Source organism: Zosterops lateralis (genome assembly GCF_965231275.1).
Source record: "Zosterops lateralis genome assembly, chromosome: 2".
NCBI classification, from domain to species: domain Eukaryota; kingdom Metazoa; phylum Chordata; class Aves; order Passeriformes; family Zosteropidae; genus Zosterops; species Zosterops lateralis.
The window spans coordinates 74570873-74591655 of NC_139763.1; the positions used below are offsets into that span (position 1 = coordinate 74570873).

Consider the following 20783-nt stretch of genomic DNA (forward strand, 5'->3'; position numbering starts at 1 on the left):
TTAATTTTACAGATTAATTAACATCTGCTAAAAATATCAGAATATAAGCTAACAGGAGCAAGAGAGTACAGACAGGAAGAACTAGAGATAATTACTTTGTTTACCTGCTATTGATGTGGTGAATCAGGGTGTAAATTACATCTCGGAGGACAAAAGCCCAGGCTCCTCCTAAACTGTCTTTGATCTCTTTAAGTAACAGACTAACAAACAAGTGATAAATCATAAGAACTCTGTGCTTCTTGTACATGTTTTTTGTATCTGATGCATGCTTACAAAGAGCTAGAAGGATTTTCTGGAATGAATCCTAAAAATTAATAAAATATGAATTTCAAAAATTATTCACAATGTCAATTCAGATATCAAGAAAAAACTTTAAAAACTTAAAACCTAACATGGGCAAAAAAGCTTCATAATTTTTATTGTTTTAAACAAACAAAAGACCTACAGAGAAACACATTCTCCAGGCTGTATAATTTTCTGTCTTCACAATTGCCTTTAACAAGTGAAAATCAAGTGTAAAAATATCCCTGAGTATAAAATTTTACACTGTCAGTAAAAGTAAGTAAATTTTGTTTTTCAAATGTAGGCTGTATTTAGTTAAAATTGTTCCAAAATAATTATATTTGGTCATTCATCAGACATGTGACAAATATGCCACATTCCAAACTGTGCCTGGTACACAGATTTCCCCCCTTTAAAATAATACTCTCTACTTTATATGTATTATATTATGCACATAATTACATAATTTACACACTTATATAAGACATATTACACATATAATAATAAACAAAGTAATATAATTATATAATGCACATAACTCTGTCCCTGAATTTAGGACATCTTCCATTTCAGAAGGCAAATGAACAGAAAAGGGCCTAAAGTTGTTTCTTTTCCTCACACAGAAATTATGAAAATGTCTAATTTAAGTTAAAGGTACCCATAAGATGAAATTTTGCATTCTACAGAAAAAGACAATCATTATTACATACTTACAGGGTTTTTAGAAAGAACTGCTACAATACTTCTTAATTTGCTTTTATGACAGTTGCTAATATGGTCCAAGGTTGCCTTAATCACATAAGATGGAAAATGAGGAGGATTAGGAGCAGGATCCAGTTCCCTAAATGAATAAAAGAGAGATTTATATTTTTCTTCTTAAAAGCCAAACCACTTGTATTTAATACAGTAAGCCTTAATGAATAAACACATGAATTCCTAGAAAATATTTTCTACTTTCAGTAAGAAGCACCAAAAGTATCCAGAAAAGTGACATGCACCTTATTTTGTAGCTGCTTGTTGTTCCTCTGTGGGAGCTTTCACAACTGTACTTTTTTAACATTATTTTACTTTTTTTTGAAAGATCATATTGTTAAAACCTCCCACATTTGTCCCATCTAAGGTACTTAGTGCAAAAATCTAATTACACATCTGCATTTTTTAATTGTGGAAACAATCTGGTAAACAGGAGGAAAAACAGGGTAGTGAATTTTTCTGGGACCTCAAAAAGAAAAGAAATGCATCATGGCAGGAATAAAAGTGAATAATCTAAGTTTCACCACTCTTATTCTTACCATCTCCTTCTTGGAAAGAAGAGCTTTGTTTACAAGCAGACACCACAGTCTGTTAATAAACTCACTAGAAAAAATATTCTTTAAAGAGAGTTCTTAAAGTCTCAGCCATTTATCTTTTGGCAGATTTTCACAGAAATGCTTTGGATTCTTTCAGCTCAGTAGTTTTACAATAAAGGTATCTTCTTCAAGAACTTTACAAAACGCAATGTTTTTCCAAAAAGTTTGTATCTGAACATAAAAATCCATAAAATTATTATGCGAATACGGATATTTTAGGACAACAACAAAGACTGAAAAGCCAATAAACATGAAAATATTTATGGCACTAGGCTGTTTCTACTAATTAAGAATTTTTTTATTTGGCATTGCTTAACCGATCTCCTTACCAAAGTAAAGAGCTACAAGAACCACTAAGAAACAGCTCACGTTACCTCTCTGACTTCTAGTTATTAAAGATGATTAAAAGAATAGCTTAAACTTAGAGACTAAAACTTGACCAATCTTACAGAGGGCAGTCCATCTAAATTTGAACTTATCTCAACTGCCAGTGCCACAACAGGCCAGCTCAACAACACGAAACAGCACTCCCTTGCCCACTGCTCATTCCTCCCATTAGCTGCAGTACTACAGAGCTGCTCCTTCCTGACCTTGGGAGTAACTACCTGAGAAGGCATGACTATGATATATCTTTACTAGTAACAATAAAGCTTCTCAGCTTCAGGGTTACCTCTTCTTATGTCTGAAGGACACATTTTAATGCACAATGTTATGCAAACACTCTCAGCATTTGAAAAGCTGCCAAGTACATACCGTATATATTTACTTAGATGAGACCCTTCTTCAACCATGGTACCCACTGGTTCATGTAAGGTCATCAACAGTTCAACCACAATCTCTGGTAAGTTACTATGGGATAAATTGTCCATTTGCTACAAGAAAAAAAATAGCATTTTCATTAGAAAAAGGCATTTCAGCCCGAATGATTTCTTTGGCTTCTGAGAAAGTCTACTTCTTGTCTAGATTCTCTACTTGTTCCATCATCCATGATATACAATTCATTCATAAATTAAGCCTGGTTAAGCTTCTCCATGGCAGTCAAAGGTAGAACAATCTGTTTTCCTATAGTATATATTAAAAAAAAGTTTCATTTTACTACTATTTCTGAATACAGAGTCTGCCTCTGGAGAAGATGGCTCCCCATAAAGCATTAAGAAAATATTCTAAGAGGAAAATGTGAAAGATGTACGACAGAGAAACTTGAGGTTGTACAATGAATGGTAAAAAAAATTTTAGTGCATTACGAAAAAATTATGCTTGAGTCAACTGTCTGCCTGAAAGTCTCTAATAAATAGCTCCTTGAAATCCTTGGGATAAAAATTTGGATAGTTTGAATACTACTTTTACACCTATAAATTTGAACTATTTACATAATAAATAAATGTTTCTTTCTGGTCTGTTAAACAACATAGAACTCAATTTATATATTTTAAATGGATACCTGTTTTCCTAAGCAGTTTTCATCCATAAGCTTGTCATAGACTTTAGAAGCCATTTCTCTTTGCTCTGCTACTTCACTCTTTCCATGGCTGTGATAGGCAAAGTATGGGAGGATATTGACAAGTAACTTCGGAAAACAGTCTGCCAGAACTTCTCTCCAGTCTTTCTCAATCTTGTTGGCAAGTAATTTGACATCTTCAAACTGACTTCTAATCACCAGGTGTGGAACCAAAACTTTGTAACAAGACCTACATGTAGTAAATACATTTCCAAAATGTCCTTAAATTAGTTTTTAAAAAAACCTTGCACATCATATAGTAAATACCATTCCTCTAATGTATAACTACTATATAATTTACAATCACTGTTTAGCTACTGCTACACACACACAAAAAAAATCTTACCTGCATAAATATAATACATGTGATACCTGGAATACATTTCAAAAGTTCTCAATGCATCACCTTACAACAAAATCCTGATGCCTTACTACATTCAGCAATTTGATAATATTTTAATATTATTAATTTTTTCAATATTTGATAATAATTTAATAATTGTACATTAAATCTAAATAATACTTCACCATATAGCAAACCTACCTGTAGAACTCCTCAAGGCTAGCATAGTTCAGAAGAACATAAGGAAAAGCAGACAGGCTATATCCACTGTCATTTATTTTCAGCCACTCCATCACCAAATAGTCCAAATGTGATGTCATGAAGTCTTCTATACTTTTGTAGCCAAAAATGTCAGACACTTTTTTCAAAACCTGAAATGCATGAATTAAGATTGCAAAAATAGCATAGAGAGTACATGGTATTATGGCAAACTGACAGTATCACACCTCCAAGTGTACTCCCCAGCCTTTTAATGAGTATTTGTGTAACTCAGCCCCTGTTTAGCATAAACTATTTTATAATTTGTATTGCCATATCTCAGAAGAGTGCAACCAAGGAACTACAACTAACCCATATGAGTTAAGAAAGGATGTCCAGTACCCATTTTGCAGGGTACAGACTGTGTGCAAAACCAGAAAGCAGTGAATAGAAAGAAAGGATAAAAGGAACACATGCAGTTAAAAAATTCCTGGCATGAAAGGCTGAAGTATAAACAGCAATCATTTCAGTATACCCTTGTGAACTTCAAAATAGAATTCCACAAGACACATACCACCCTCCAACACACTGCAATTATTTTACATATTTTCCACATAAGAAAACTTGCTTCTACTGGGTAGAATGATTTTTTAAATGAGATCTGCAATATTCAGTGTATAAAAAGTCTATTTGTATTTCAGATCTGTGCTTTGAACATACAAGATTTATCATTAAAATTGCCTTTTGTGATGTCATTTTATGGACGTCATTAAATATAAAGACAAATGAATTCATTTATATAAATACCACTTTAGTTATACCTTTACAATATTTAACAAATTTCAATATTGAGGAAAACATTTTTGTAGCCTTTCAATCTTAACCTAACCTTAATTTTATAACCTAAATATCAAATGAAATGTCAGACTTGCCTTTTTCACAAGGTGAGGCTCTAATCCATTCTCTTTCACAGACTGGCAAATAGCAAACAGAGCCTGCTTTTCACAGACTGGGCTGCAGCACAGAACCATGGTTACAAGCATCAGCAGAACTGCTTTTCCATTACCCTCTTTGTCCAAAAGATCTTCAGGACTTGCATCACCCCTGATCTGCAATAAGAAATTATGAAGACCTTGAGCAAATATTCTGTTAAAGCAATTTCCCAGTTAATAAATCAGCATAAATAATTTAAAATTAAAGGCACTGACATGAACACTGCTGAACAAGTCAGGTCTCTTTTTTTCACTCCTTGATGCATATAGGGAAGAACTGCCTTGCCATTTTAATGCAGCTCTTCCCCTATTAAGGCATTGTGTTGACAAGTGATGAGTTGAAATAAAAGTTATGAGAAACTTGAACGAAAAGGGAGAAGCTACAGACACCATCAAGCTGAGGGGAAAGAAAAAGGACTCAAAGCACCACAGAAACCAGATGATGACAAAGAGCTGGAGGTGACAGTACAGAGGGATGAAAAAGATGACAGATTTGAGCCTCAGCAGCAAGACCAGGCTACAACACAGCAGACAAAGGGAAGAGAGATGACATGAAGGTAGGTAACAGCATGACAGGAAAAAAGGGAAAATGTAGATGAAATAGATGACTTAGGATGGTAGCAGGGAAGGAGGAAAAGTGAAAAACACTAAATGAAAAATAAAAGAAATTCCACAGTATTACATCACACCATTGTATTTCCAGTCACTACACTAAAGTGTAACTTTTCCTTTATTTCAAGCTTCTTCTGAATTGTTCAAATTTCTAAGCAAATCTCTGTTTTGTGAAAACCACTGCTCTAATACCACTGGAAACATGATCTTTCTGAAATTTACAAATCTGTTTTATGCTGTGTAAACACATAGTTTAATTTACATTGCCCTTTATTATTTATATGTTTTCTAAACTATTGAGGCTGCATTTTTCTATGATTCTTAAGTGTTACAGCACCAAATCTGCAACAACAAATAGTAGGATACAGAAGAGCAATGTGAAACACACAGCTTACAAATTTACAAACTTCTAATGTAGACAAAACTGCGAGTGACAAATTATGAAAGGAATTTCCTGATTATCACTTTCTTTTACCAGCTCAGATTACCAGAAGTCCAGAAGAGTGAAATGTTTTCAGAAAACTAAACATGATCATGTTAAAGACACTTTTATTCAAAAGATCAAAACTAATGACTAGATGTTGGTACCAGATTGCTCATTCCTTCCTGAACTCTGAGGTACGCATTCTCAAAAGCTTTTTGCTGGAGCTTCAGGGGAAGAGGTCTTGACATTCCAGAAGAATCTCTCTGTCTCACATCTTGAAACAGACTTCAAAAAAAAAAAGAGAACAATAATTATTAGCATAACACTACAGAATTGTGCATATCAGTAAGATTCTGATTTTCTGAATATAATGATTTTTGTTTTAATTGCCTCGTATAGATTTTTCTTTCTTCTCTTATAGAGCAGTTTCTTGCTATATATCCACGTCTTATATCACAGAATAACTGAAATACAGACAAAGTTTGAACACCAACAAAATTTGGTAGGCTTTTATATTCTGTCAAGATTGCAGTTCCAGAAGTATCGAAAAAAGCAGCTATGCAATAGCAGAAGTGACACCCAGTTAAGTGAAATCAAGCATTATTCTTACAAACAGAAAAAAAAGTCTATTTACAGTATCACCTGGTAATTGACTTTGCAGCAAGAATGCAAACTTGATGGTGACTGTCTGCAAGGAAATGTGGGAAAGCATCATTCACAGGTAAATCTTCATTTTTCACATTAAGGATTGCCCACTTGCAATGAGGATCAACCTGAAGAAAATTAATATGGTGATTTAAAATGTACAGAAGATGCCCTGCAATATGCAAAAAATCTTCAGACACTTTTTAAGTACAGCTTAAATAAATATTTAGTATGCTAATCGATGTCAGAAAATCTGGAATTACCTCAAGCAGGGCTTTCATGCAATTTAAAAGGGCCACTCTTACTGATGCTGTGCATTTCCCTCCTCGAGATAAATGCCTAAAACAAGGAATACTTGATTAACTTTCGGAAAATGTTGTCCACAATTTTGAGAAACAGTCTAGCAAGTCAGTTTCTGCTGCTCACAGTTGACTCTTTTGTGCACCATAGGCATGTTTGAGAGGATTTGACATTTTTATTGGTAATTGTAAATTTTTTTTTTTTTTGGGTTGCATTTTGGGTCCCTTGTCATAATAACTGATGCAATTCAGCATAGATTCAGTCTTTGCTTATATACAGCAGTGTAATGTTTATTATTCTGGTGCTATCTTGTGGATTAATTTTTTACTACAAATATAGTGTGACACAGAAAATCTGAGAAGTTAAATGCTGCATACAGATTCCACAGTATGCACAAATAGCAAGACACACAACAGCACTACAGTCTTCCTAATGACAGTAAAGATAAAAACTAAAAACCAAAAATATTATGTCCAACCGACTCCTGCAATAAATAACATACCAAAAGGCTCCAACGACTGTCAAAAACTGTCCTTTGGCATTCTTTGCCTCTTCAGCATGCTCATCAAACTGGGCCAACCCCACTGCTACAGGGAGCAAATCATTTAGGATTACTTTACAAACTTCTTGATCTCGACGATACAAAGAACACACATTACTGTAGAGAAAGAAAGAAAAAATATCTTTAAAAAGTCAGCAAATCTCCTAAAATAAATATAAAACAGGCTGAATAGTTTCTTACGAAAGAGGCTTAAGAAGCAGATCAACATCAACTGCAGGCAAGAGGTGCTCTTCAGTAGGGAGCTCCTTCAACAGGATCAAGTACTGTGGAATAAAAAACCAAATGGAATAAAAAAACCCAAACAAAACCAAAATGGAAAACAGTACTTTGGAAAATAAATAGACAAAAAGAAAAATTAGGAAACTTTTTTGTTAAATCTTACACAAAACCACGCAGGAAGACATCTATCATCTGTGTGGTAGACTGGTCATCTTTTTATGCAAACACAGTCACGCAGTAATACAGATCACCAAACTTTTAGTTATGGCAGTAAAAAATATCTCCTTTGTAAACTAAGCCACAGGTATTATTCTACTACAGAGACTATTTCTAGTTCTTTAACAAATAATTAATTATGAAGGCAAGATAAACATTTTCCTCAACTCTTCATTTTCTAGCTTACAAATTTGAACTGCTGTTTTCCTGACTACAATGTACTTTGAAACCACCAAATGTAGCCATTTTAAGTCTTCCTAAGGGACTGATGACAGGAGAAAGACAATGGATAATGGAGAAGACTATGGAAATTTAATAACAGTACAATTACAGCAATGGGTCTGCTGTACAAGCCCCTCGTACTCACCATGTGCAGATGCAGTGGCTTGGTGATGGCAAAGACACTGCCTTCGGTCAGCGCCAGCAGCCTCCTGCGAATATCAGAGGCTCGGAAACTCAGGGTCTGAGCTCGGGCTGCAGTTACACAAATACATAAGAACCTCACAGTTTCAAGGAGAAGTAAATCCTGCTTTGTCAATTGTTCTTCAGCTAATGGGCTCAAAGCACCTGGAAATAAGATTTTTCATGTAAGAAATGCTTCTCTGAAGACAACAAAAGAGGTGGTAACATTTTAGGTCTTTATAAAACTAATGTAAGTTCTCAAAAAAGATAGAGTACAAGCAACCTTTATGTTCATTTGTTATTGAGCAGTTAGGGCATTTAAAGTAAGAATTTAAAATGAAAGGCAACATCAATACTACTTGTAGCATCTAACAGGAATAAACAGACAGATTCATGCTCCTGTCCCTCTGAAGGTTCAGATACAGTGGCAAGAATTATTAATCAGGAGAAGAAGAAATGTCAAATTGGACTATTTTTATGAGAATGAAGCACAATCTAATGAGACAAGTATTCTATAGACACATTTTCTAGTCTTTGCCAAATCTTCTCTGAAAAAGTTAGTGTCTCTTCTTGCATTATTTGATTTATAAAATTAAAAATAAACTACTACTCTCTAAATGAGCTTGAACACTTCATTAACATCTTTAAAATACTGATGAAAATTATTATTACTTAGAAAGCACCTGGTTCAACCATTACCTGCTTCAACTATTAATAAAGCAGCACAATTTTGTACTTCAGTAACTCTCAAGCAAAGAGATACTTACAAAAACAAGTTTTTGGAAGTAGTTTGGAGGTAAAGAAGACTTACCTGTTACAATTTGCATGTCACCAGATTCATTTGTATCACTGATGTCAGTCACTGAATGATCATCAAACAAATCATCAGATGCCCAGTTATCTACTTCCATTATACTCTCCTCAGGATCATTCCTGAGATCCGCTTCTCCCAGTACACTTGGCTTCCCAGTAACTGTCATCTGACAAAAACACCACAGCCTTTTAAAGCTGGCTTTTAGGGACAAGAGAAACACCACAGACACAGTACAAAGAGAGACACTGCAGTTTTCCAGTGAACTGGAACAGGTGAAGACAGTAAGGATGAGACAGAATTGATGAATTTCATTCTTTGTGATAAACCTGTTTTCTCTATATTGTCCAAACTATTCTCTTTAGGAGAGAAGCTTCCTCAGACAGATACTGATCTCTGCATTTTAGATTCTGCCAAGGACAGTAGTAGTTTTTAAAACAAGTCTCTCTGTAAGACTCACCAATTTCTCACCATACTTCATAATTACAGAGAAATGAAAAAGAGCCATGTGACTTTCTGAAGGCAAACTAATTACTACTTTTCCCTTGGATGACAAGTTAATAATATGGCAAAACCCCCAGCTCTTCCTCATCTGAAAACCAGGAATTTGCCTATCTGGACCTGACTACAGCACAATGTGCCAAACAAAAGTTTTAAGAATTGCACTAAACACAGTGATGGGCCACATTTTCACTTTTCCCAGCGGGAAAGGAGGAATTTACAGGAATATTTAATACCGACATAAGAAACAGAAAAAACCCCGTTCCTTCACAAGTGCATTAATGTTAACTGTCACGTGGTATAGAATCCTTTTGTATATACTTTTACTGTAATAAAGTATTAAAAACATTAAAAACAATATAAATTTGTTTTGATCAAACATTATCCATCTGCTCTTCTTTTTACCCTAAGCCTGTGTTCAAATGGTAAACTGAAATGTTTCTGGTTAGGAACTCTCTTTAAAACTCAACGTATTTCAATTTCCTTTTTTCAGTAATATGTATTTCATTGCTTTGCTTCCAGGTTACTGTGATGTAAAAACAATCCTCTCACAGAAGAGCACTGCATTCAGAAACAGACAGAATGTACTTACCAGATTCTTGCAAATATCTATTAGATCATTTATAAATTTTGATGTTAACAAATGCAGGAATATATCAGACATCATCTTATTAGCACTGTTCTGTAAGGAAGCAAGAGGTACAGAGAGGTTAATTAATTATTTTCAGGAATTAAAGGTATGATACCCAATTTCCTGATTTCATTAATGAATAAAGAAATTTAAACTCCTTTATAAACTTTACCTTGGTACAATTGCACAAACATTTTGTACACTGCATTATCAAAGTCCTCAGTGTGTTGATCTGGGTGTCTTCATTTAGTTTGTTTTTAGACTGGGAAATGCTTTCTCCAGCATAATGAATGAGAGACTAGTAAAAATGCAACATGGTTAGAAAATCTCAATGAAATGCCCTTACACATTGGCACCTACACAGGACACACACAAAGACAAAAGGAAATTAATCTCATTCATATATTGTTATTCATACAGCTTTGATAGTCATATTGTGAATCAATGAATCCCCTTTTTTTTCTGTGATTTTTGTTGTACTCATTTTGCACAAAACTTGACAAATACATAGCTTACACATGCTTGAAACACTAATGTTTTCATCAAAAAAGAAAAATACAGCATATCTCCATGGAGAGTAAGTTTTGGGTTTCTGTATTTAAGCAAGGAATCATCTCAGATAGTACTAATAATAAAAATAATAGCAATAGCTGTCTTCATACTGGTTTGAACCATCAAATTACCTTTGATTCCTGAACAAAAGACCTATAAATGAAAGGACTTGTTATCCTCTAATTAGTCCTTTGTCTGCATGTCCATGACTTCCATTTTTTTGAAAGGTGTGACTCAGAAACGTATCAATATTTAGAATAATCTCCACTGCAAAACTCATGCATTGGTGTACTGACCAATTTCAGTATTCAGAATTTCAGTGACTCCTCTCTTTCAGCAGCAGTAACGTATTTAAACCTCTCTAAGCTGCCTTTTCTGAGGAGACACCTGTGCTCTGAAAATGTGTCAATACGAACAGAATTTTATGAATTCATTTATATTCTATGCTTAATTTAATTTTAATAGGTCCCAAATGCATTACTGCTTACCTTAGCATTCTGGAACAATGCTGACTTACAGGCATCCTCCTCTTTAAAAATACCAGTGTAGCAATAGCAACCCAGAACACCAACCAAGAGACTGACACATCGGACAAGGTGCTCAGCAGTAACAACCTTAGACTAAATCAAATACACAGTATAAATATCAGCAGTTCATCACCACAAAATACAGAATCCATACACTTTGCCTTAGAAATAGATTGCTTCTGAGCACAAATATAAGGATGTAATAACAATTTCTAACTTACCTTAGGACCGCAATTGCTTAAAAGCTTTTCTGACAGTGCTAAAAGGCAGTTCTCCAGTGTTTCCCTAAGATTTTGGTTGATGGCAAGTCTTGAACCAGTCACATTCTTATCTGCAACATTTACTGCAAAGTTAGTGAAAATATCCATTTCATCAAATGTAGTCTGCAGGTACAGCTCTTCAACATCAGCAAAATTGTTTTCTTCTTTCCCTTGCACATGTTGCTCACTTGAAGAAGAGACACAGTTTTTACTTTAGCAGCCTGTATATAACTTACAAGTCTTAAATGCTATTATTTAAATACAAGAAATTTACAAAAGAAAAAGAACATATTTTTATCCTTTTTTTGCTTCCAAACCCTGTCTGACCTTCACTTTCTGACACAATTTTCATTCTGGAAGGGACAATGCCATTCTAGATCTAACTGAACTGTAAGGAAACATGAAATCTGCACACATATCATACCTTCTCCTGCAGGCATGGAGTAGCATCTGCTTTGTGCTAGGGTCCCTGATCTCAGCCTACTCAACACAGCTGGAGCAGAAATCCACAAAGCCCCTGAAACTAGTATTTTTAACTTCTAGTAGGTAAGTCTTATCTTGCATCAGAACAAGTTACATACAGTTTAGTCTAATTAAGAGGAAACTGACTATAGTCCAAAGCATTGGTGAAAGATGAAGCAGCATTCCTAGCTTAAGTACCTATAATGATTAATTTAAAAACATACCATTTAGCATCATTTTGGAAAAAGATCATGGAGGCTCTGCAGTTCTTCATTGTAAGGCTCACAAGAATTTTTTGTAATACAAGATGAGGAAAATCACTGTAAAAAAGAAAACTTTTTTAATTTTCTTGTAATCAGACAAGCTCTTGGGATTCCTGAAGCACACCCAAACATTAATCAGATTAACAAAGTATCTTCAAAGAAATTTAAGTTTTCACTGAAGATTTCTAATGCATAGGTCACATACCTGCCATGGTATGGACAGATAACCAAATTATATCCCTAGAATGACATTCTACAGGAAGCTCAAAACCCCTACAGACTGCTTAAGCTTTAATATAACAGAATTCTGCATTAATAGAATATGTTTTTCTCTGCAGAATTTTTTGTGTCACAGGGTGAGCTTACATGTAAAATTATGCCACAAAAACTTTACCTGCAGAGCACAAGAGGCAACTCTGCACATTCTTCTATTTCTTCCTCCAAATAGCTGGACAGGAGCCATTTCATTATTGCTTCCCTTAACACAGAACCCAGATTTCTTTCAGAACTATTCTGTTCCATTCCTATGTCCAAATTTTCTGGCACTGAATAGACAGACATCACTAATGATAAACAACATACACCAGAACTGCAACAAAAATGGAACAGGAGATTTGTGAGAAACCGTGTGGTACTTTTTGGTCAGCACTCTAAAGCAAAGTCACTATTTCTGCATGTGCAGGACAAATCAAGTACATAAGCAAGTTAACAAGCACAAACACTGGTCAATTCCTTCATTACAATCTTTGCATTGTCATTTTTCTTGGCTATTACAGACATTTCCTACCTATCTTAAAGACTACGTCAGAGTATTTATTTCAGAAGAAAACATACTTAACTTCAAAATAATCAACACTTTTCTGTCAGTCAGATCTTTAAATTTTTAATCCATTTTAAAATTTAGTACATTCTAAATGTGAAGATGCTTGCCCCTTCTGCCTCTGCTTTCAGTCTTATTACATATTTATGATAATTTCAAACGCTTAGAAGGCATGTGTGCGCAGTTCTTAAATAGAAATACAGTCACAACAACAATAATATCGAGTAACACAGTGGTTTCGGTTGCACAGTAAGGAGGAATGTGAATCAGACACAAGACACTATCCTTGATTCCATTTTACCTTGAAGGTTTGCATGCAGGTCCTGAGAATATCTTCCAGAGCTCTTTATCTGTTACAACAAGGTTCCCTTGAATCATAGCTCCAAGCAGCCCAAAGCTCTCCACTTCAATCTGCTGCAGGCTTACGCTGCGAATAGTGAGAGTCCAGATCTTTGCCCAGGTTCTCTGGAGCTCCAGCTTGAGGGTGCTTTTCAAATCAGTTTTCTGGTTTTGACACAAAGCTAACTCTGTGAGACACTTCAGCACGTACGGGGTCCTTTCTCCTCGGCGCTGCTGAGGCAGTAACTGGTGAAGGACATTGAGTAAGGCAGGGAGCTCACTCTTAGGAAAACTCATGGGATACTTGGATATTAGCTGACTTGTAATCTGTAACCTTGAAATGACAAAGTGAAGTAATTAATACCAAACATACAGAAATTTGCATTTTCAGAAGTAAATGAACAAACAAAGCCTTCTTCAATTGCCATTTCTCACTTCTACTTTCCAGTATTGAAATGATTTGTTTACTATCAGAAGTTAAAGATTCAGTATTTCTACCATTTTCACTAGTAAAGACTGCTCATCTAGCCTATCACTAACAATTGCTTACAGTTCAGAGGTCCCTTGTGGCAAACAAAATACTTCTCAATCAAGGTCCAAGGTAAGAAGCCAGGCCTTGGAACAGTTTTCAGGACAGGTGTTAGAGGAGACTGTGTGAACAAGTCCAAAATGGCCAAACTTTTAATGGTTGCTGTAATATGGCACAGCCAGCTTAAAGCAACTTGCCAAATGCTCTGCCAATCTAAGTTCACAGCTTAGATATATATAATTACAGCAGGCCCAGACACCCAGCTCAAATGCACAACATATTCAGTAGAATGTTAAATGTAAAGAGATGTCTGGAGTGATACTTTTTTCATGCACAGATGTTCTTACCAAGGTATAACATCAAAATCCTTCTGGGATCTTTGCACGTTGTCTCGAATGACGCCCCAGCCGAGCTCAATCCTCCTGCGCTTGTTTGGCATCGTGTCCTCACTGGCCTCTCTTTGTGAAACACCATACGACTGGCTAATTTCAAGGACTTTGGTATCCTCTGTAAAAACCTTTCATAAAGAGAAATTTAACAGTATGCAAATTTAAAAAAAAAAAAAAGGCAGCAGTACTAACAAGAAAACTGAAATGCTTACAGGCTAACAAGAAACATTAGTGGAATATATATCGTATAATACATTCCTAAACTGTACAGAATTAACAAAACACAATGGAACATCAACAAAAGGTATGAATACTTCAAACATACAGCTCAGTAATTATACAGTCAATCTCATACTGAAATAAAATTATTACCTGATGACAAATATCAGCCATTAACTCAATTAAATTTTCCTTTACAGCAATATTACGTGAGCCTGAAGAGTACCTCCCTCTGCTACTGATGAGATTTATTTCATTCACCAGTAGATCATACATGTTATGTAAGATGCTTTGCCACTTTGCTAAGTCATATGCACCTGTACAATTAAAAGATAACATGTATCACCCACTTGATACAGTATGTAAACCTACCTAAACAATGCAAAATACAGCCAAAATCTCAGTAAGGCACACAAAGTTCAACAAGTGCAGGCCTGAAAAGTAATTTCTATAATGGAGAATGAATAAAGTAAAGAAGGGAAAAAGCTAAGAGAGAATTTAATCAGCATATAGAAGTAATTAGAGTAGGAATTAAGTTTCTAATAAACAATTCTTCATCTATGTGGAAACAATACAGTTAAAGGCAATGGATAGATTTGTACAAAGTACAAAAAAAATTATGCTAGAATTAAAATAGGCCTTGACACACAAACATAATTACTGAATTTTATTCTCTGAGAAGTTTTATAGTGTAAGTCAGACTTAACTGACAGTAGTAATTTCTGGGTTTAAATAGACCTGGTAAAACACCAATACATGTGGCAATCTAAACCAAATCTAAATTATTATTTCCTTTCCCCAAAGACTTTGTATTTTCATTTAGCAATTAAAACTGTATTTTGATTAAAAGATGCACCAACCTTTAAAGGACTTAACATAATTAATATGCTCTTAGTGGATACAGTTTGAAAACTCCTTTTCACTTTCACTCAATATTAACCCGTATCATAAAACTATTGACAAATAACCATCACTACCATTAATGTTCCCAAGACTCAGTATCAAAATTCAGAGTTGGCCCAACAATTTAAACAATCACATGCAGCAATAAAAAAAAAAAAAAAAGTTTTTTATTGTACCTCTTCCCTGAGTTTTTGCACCCTTTGGATGATGAATATGAACTTGGAGACGAAATAACTCAATTATTGATTCTTTCAGGGAATCCTTTGGTCTATACTGAGTCCAAATGTAAAGCACTGTAGGCAAAATTTCCTCCCCTACTTTGCAAATCTGTATGCGACAGTTGTCAGCAAACTTGGTGCAGAAGACATTCATTGCTCCAACAATATGATCCAGGCCTGCAATATTCTTTTCCTGCCTGTAACACAAACCTAACATTCAAACTTCCAAAAGCAATAATCTTATTTATTTTCATAAGCATTGTTTAAATGTAAACACTAGTAACAACATTCAGAATAGTATTTGCCTAACAAATGCAGAAGTTATTAGTATTTTAGAGAAGTTCCTTAATTGACATTCAAAGTCAGAAGAAAATACATCTGAAGAAGCATTACCTGTTATTACTCAAATCCAATCCCAAATACTTAAAATAAGTTATTTTCTAGCATACAAAAGGAGCACTGGCAACATACCTTGCAGACTGCATTGCTTTTGAAAAGAAGACAAGCATGTCAGAACACAACCCATCAGTTTGGAAGCAGTACCCTCTTGTGAGTGTGTGAATTATCCTAGCCACTAAGACTCTATTAATGTTCCCAGAAGGTTTGAGGTATAAATCGCCATACAGGGTCAGCAACTCTGCAAATGTATTTAAAAAAATACTGGTAAGTATAAACACACATATTACAGAGGATGACACAAAAAAAAAAATCTTGACATGAAATATTGCATTAAAGATACACAGACCACCACTCTGTGGTCAGTGGCTGGCATCCATGTTCTTACTTTCAACAGCAACAGATCCCTGATTTTATAAATAAAAAACTTGACTTCTCTAATGTACCCCAAGAGTAATAAGCAAGCATTAAGATAGAATCACTAGGAAAGCTTACAGTAACCTTTATAAAAATTATATACCCTTCCTTTAATAAAAACAACTTGTTTCACTTAATGGATTAAAGCCTGACTTCCTTTAGATTTAGGGCCTTCAGCCCTGCCTCACCTCAGTAACTAAATTCCACTGTGCTCCTGATGATCTAATGTCAACATTTCTTCTGTCACACTCCCATGTTTTGCCCATAGGCAGACTCAGCTAACTTCCATGTTCCTAAAGAAACTAACCACCACACAGCAACCCCCACTGACCCCCCATGCCTGTGTTCTCTTCCAGTGACCTGTGCAGACCATGGACCCATGACCTGACTGTATAGAAGTACTTACGTTTCAGCAAACAACAAACAGTACACAGAAAGAAAGAAAAAAATCAATTCCTAATCTTTGCTGCTTTGTTTATTTCAAGTGTAAGCCCTTCAAGGCTGACACTGCTTTACTCCATATTTTGTGTACTACCTCACACAACAGGGCATCAAACAAGTTAAAAGGCATCTAAAACATGTTTCTATAAAAGTAAAAGGTATTTCTAAGTAGACTGAAAAATGTTACCTGACCATTGCTGCTGGGATATCTCACACCAGTATTTCCTTACTGAGAGGATATCCTTTAGGAGTATACTACTACAGTCAGAACCATAAGCAGCACAACTTGTTGGATCTCTTATAATTTCCATGACATAAATCAGAAGTTCCTGGCATTTCAGCTTGGGTCCTCCTATATATAAAAACAACATGAGACTATTTAATTAACCCACATTCTACCAAATAAATCTGTAATTAATTGTTTGTAAATGTTACTTAATCAAAAAAAACAAAACAACAAAACCCCAAAACCTACTGCTCTGAAACAGTTCTATTAGGAAATATTTTCTTAAACTGTTTCTAAAATATAAATTACCAATGGGAGGCTATATCAGTTATAAACACATTGAGTAATTAGAAAAAGGCACTGTGAACATCAAAAAGGGCAGATAAAGAGCACAAATGACCGATTCACATTAAGATACTTAAACAGTAAACATCTGGAGGCAAACAAGAATGAATCCTAGATTGGTAACCTAACTTCAAATTAAAAATTCAAAATTGAAAGCTAAGTACCAAACCAAACCAGTATCTCTATATGATAATGCATGTTACTGACTTTTATTAGCACATCTGATGAAATATTTGACCAAGCTTCCAACTTCTTGTATCTTTTTCTGTCTGGTAGTTTGGGTTGAAGCAGATGCATTTGGTTTTGTCAGCTGCAGGTTTTTAAGTTCTTTCTGGAAATATTTCTGCAAGACACTTCAAAAATAAAAAAGAGATTAATCAAGGATCTGCTCATTTATGACTGAAGTAAAATAGGAAAACGTTGTTTCAGCCTAAAATGCCAGTTCCTGTTCTTCTCACAATTCTAATTATCAAAGACTAAAATGAATTGAAATATACTACAGTTCAAGCATGACGAAAATAGTCTTTAAAAGGAAATGCAAGTTTTAAAGATAACCCAGGAGCAACTTGGAGTAGGAACCAAACTTTCCTTTAAACTTTGCACAATGCTAAACACACATCTTGTAATTAGGAAAAAAACCCTAAACTGCTAAACTATGCTGCAACATTATAAAACAAAATAATAAGCAGTACTTATCATTGCCTTGGTTGGGAAAGCCTTCAAGTCCTATTTCTTTATCATTCAAAGTTAATATATCGATTATGTTTTAGATCTATGAATAGATTAAACTTTTCACTGTATTTGTCACTGTAGTTGCTACAGATTTTCTGGCCTACTATTTGAATTCAGTTTAGAGGCTCTATTTTTCTATTCCTCCTGTGTATTTCTAATATATTACTGCCTCTAAAGCAACATATAAAACTTATCAAGTACTTTTTACGAAACCTTTGGTACACCTGTGAAACAAAATCTATTCCAATGCTCTCCAATTAAAAGACATAATGGACAGTTGACAGGACACCATTCAATGAAAAGTAATAATTCATATGAACTTTTACCATGAAATTTAACATTGGTTGAAGCTGCTGTAAAAACTTATCACACTCATGCTTAGTCCAATCTTAAAGTACACCTGAAGCAGATTGTACCAAAGATTAGCCTCTACAAACATGCCACAGTCCTTCTACTGTGTCTTGAGGAATTAAGCAACACAAGAAACTTCAACAAAGCTGCCTGCAATTCACGTAAGAACTATACACTGCAAATCAGAAGTGAAGAATAATTTACCATAAAAGAAAGTAACTATTATTTTTGCAAGGAAAAGCATCTACCCAATTAATGATGAGTTTCCCAGCAGTTTTCTCTAAGTGGTAAGCGTGGCACTTTTGGCCATTTTAAACTTACTTCCTTTGGAGATTAAGGTAAGTCATTACTTGTTTATAAGCTTACAAGAAGTCTAAATCAATACACAGAAAGATAAGCATTAAAATAGGCCTAACAAACAAAAGAATTACGTCCCATTTAAGAAAACTGTGACCATTCACAAACAAAAGCAAGAAACTACCTAAATACAGCATCCCAGTTGAGTTGCTTTCCTTGTCTAGAATCAGAATTCCGGTCCAGCTGGAGAACTGTTTCAGGATCACGGAGAAGTCGCTTGAAATTTTCAATTTCCTTCTGAAAATGTATTACAAGAAGAATAGTTTTTTATGATTCCCTTCATTGCTATTTGAGGTACATCACTCAAAAGAAAACTTGTTACCCTTCGCTCCACGGCTTTCTCATTTTCAAGGCGACGACAACAAACGAGCAGATTGTGTAATTCAAGACTCATGGTTCAGCTTAAAGAAGAGTCATTTATATCTGCACACAGGAGAAATGGATGAAATAGGAATTATTGAACACACAGCCAAGTAAAAAAAAAAATGGGATTGCAGTATACTGAAAGTCCAGTATCAAACAGAACCATGATGTTCAATGTTTCACTGAAAAGCTCATTTGTGGCTGGGTCAGATTTATTGGTTGCAAAACCGAAGCAGTTCCATGTCAAGAATGTAATCTGTTCTTACAGAGAACTCCTTCACATAACTGACTTCCTTTCTACAAGTGCTGAGTAGAGCTGGTGGGCAGACAATTGGGAGTGCTATTACAATAAGAATGACAGAGCTAAATACATTCTGGCAAGCAGCACTAACTTTCAGTAGCTCTCTTAACCTGACGCTGCCAGGAGAAGGCAGCACCTGGACAATGCTCTCTCACATTGTACATTTTTATAGGTATGCACTATCTATTGACAAATCTTCATGGACTCAACATGTCAAAGGATGATTAAATATCAGTCATATGAAAAAAAACCACCTTTTTCTTTCTGTAATCATTTAAAATTATGCTTCTTCTTCTTCGACAGATGTTGGAATTAGCTAGACCTTGCATTACACAAAATTATGATGCTGAAGATCACAACCATGACATTTTATTTAACTTCCATGCTTTTACTTTTACACCCTTAAAGCAGGGCCAGGAGAAACCCTGTTTGGAAGACAGATTACCCAAGCTGGAAGTGACTCCAAATATATGTTGCTGCTGTAATAAGCAAGGGAGAACAGGCATTCACGATGTACAGCATTGCATCTTGAGTGCTTACATGAGAATATAAAAATAGTCATTCAAATAAGTAAAATTTTAAATATCTGCGGTCTTAGACTGCATTTATTTCCTTTGGGTTCAGTAAAGACCAGGCTGGGACTAAGTATGATCAGAGATTTGGTGACTGATAGATGCGTATGAAAAAGAAAACACTTTAAGAGCAAAGGCAGCCTGTACTGTACCACTGCACTTATTTAAATTAAGTGTTCCTTTACTAACTTCAGAAACAATGGAATATCCTGAGTTGGAAGGGGCACACAAGGATCCCCGAAGCCCAATTGCTGGCCCTGTGCAGGACACAAGGATCACACTATATGGCTGGCAGTGCTGTCCAAACAGCCCTGGCACTCTGCTGGTGCTGAGCTCTGCCCTGGGGAGCCTGTGCCATTCTCGGGCCCTCTGCTGGTTGGGCACTGGAACAAAAACAAACAAACCCAACCAAACCCAACCCAGCAGACTTGCTGAAACAAACAGAAAGAAACCTCTTAAACACCAATGACTTCTGAAGTGCTTGATGAAAAACTGCAGCAACAGGGGTGGTCTGCTGCAGGGCCTGGGCATCCAAGACGGCAGCGGCCTCGTTTGTAGTTTGTAGTTATTGGTATTTCTAAACCCAGAACACTTCTCTGACCGATTACAGCTTTCCAGCTCCCACAAGCCGGCCAGCTTCTCCCGCTACAGGGCTGAGAGCCGGGGCACCCACCCACCGCGGCCCGGCCCGCGAGCCGCCCTCACACCCGCCCGGCCCGGCCCGGCCCGGCCCCTCACCTGGGCCGGGGCGCACCAGCCCCGCTCCCTCCCGGCGCCGAGCGGGGCTCACGTGTGGAAGCGGCGGCTCCGGGGGAC

At 35.7% G+C, this 20783-nt stretch overlaps 1 protein-coding gene across 1 annotated transcript in view; it reads right to left on the reverse strand.

The window, feature by feature from the left end:
* The window catches only part of ATM (ATM serine/threonine kinase), a 54682-nt gene extending 33901 nt beyond the window's left edge, over nucleotides 1-20781 (reverse strand). The window contains exons 1-30 of the mRNA XM_083854652.1: nucleotides 20706-20781; nucleotides 19650-19820; nucleotides 19054-19154; nucleotides 18856-18968; nucleotides 17499-17644; nucleotides 16908-17072; nucleotides 15938-16103; nucleotides 15425-15663; nucleotides 14499-14662; nucleotides 14085-14254; nucleotides 13171-13542; nucleotides 12444-12638; nucleotides 12011-12106; nucleotides 11286-11511; nucleotides 11026-11157; nucleotides 10158-10283; nucleotides 9947-10036; nucleotides 8854-9022; nucleotides 8008-8207; nucleotides 7386-7468; nucleotides 7146-7301; nucleotides 6607-6682; nucleotides 6341-6471; nucleotides 5863-5983; nucleotides 4603-4779; nucleotides 3674-3843; nucleotides 3073-3319; nucleotides 2385-2503; nucleotides 997-1123; nucleotides 105-304 (exon numbers count right to left, since the gene is read on the reverse strand). Of these exons, the coding sequence (XP_083710778.1) occupies nucleotides 105-304; nucleotides 997-1123; nucleotides 2385-2503; nucleotides 3073-3319; nucleotides 3674-3843; nucleotides 4603-4779; nucleotides 5863-5983; nucleotides 6341-6471; nucleotides 6607-6682; nucleotides 7146-7301; nucleotides 7386-7468; nucleotides 8008-8207; nucleotides 8854-9022; nucleotides 9947-10036; nucleotides 10158-10283; nucleotides 11026-11157; nucleotides 11286-11511; nucleotides 12011-12106; nucleotides 12444-12638; nucleotides 13171-13542; nucleotides 14085-14254; nucleotides 14499-14662; nucleotides 15425-15663; nucleotides 15938-16103; nucleotides 16908-17072; nucleotides 17499-17644; nucleotides 18856-18968; nucleotides 19054-19125 (4448 nt within the window). The 5' untranslated portion in view covers nucleotides 19126-19154; nucleotides 19650-19820; nucleotides 20706-20781. The remainder of the gene's footprint in view (nucleotides 1-104; nucleotides 305-996; nucleotides 1124-2384; nucleotides 2504-3072; nucleotides 3320-3673; nucleotides 3844-4602; nucleotides 4780-5862; nucleotides 5984-6340; nucleotides 6472-6606; nucleotides 6683-7145; nucleotides 7302-7385; nucleotides 7469-8007; nucleotides 8208-8853; nucleotides 9023-9946; nucleotides 10037-10157; nucleotides 10284-11025; nucleotides 11158-11285; nucleotides 11512-12010; nucleotides 12107-12443; nucleotides 12639-13170; nucleotides 13543-14084; nucleotides 14255-14498; nucleotides 14663-15424; nucleotides 15664-15937; nucleotides 16104-16907; nucleotides 17073-17498; nucleotides 17645-18855; nucleotides 18969-19053; nucleotides 19155-19649; nucleotides 19821-20705) is intronic.
* Nucleotides 20782-20783: the final 2 nt, after the last annotated feature.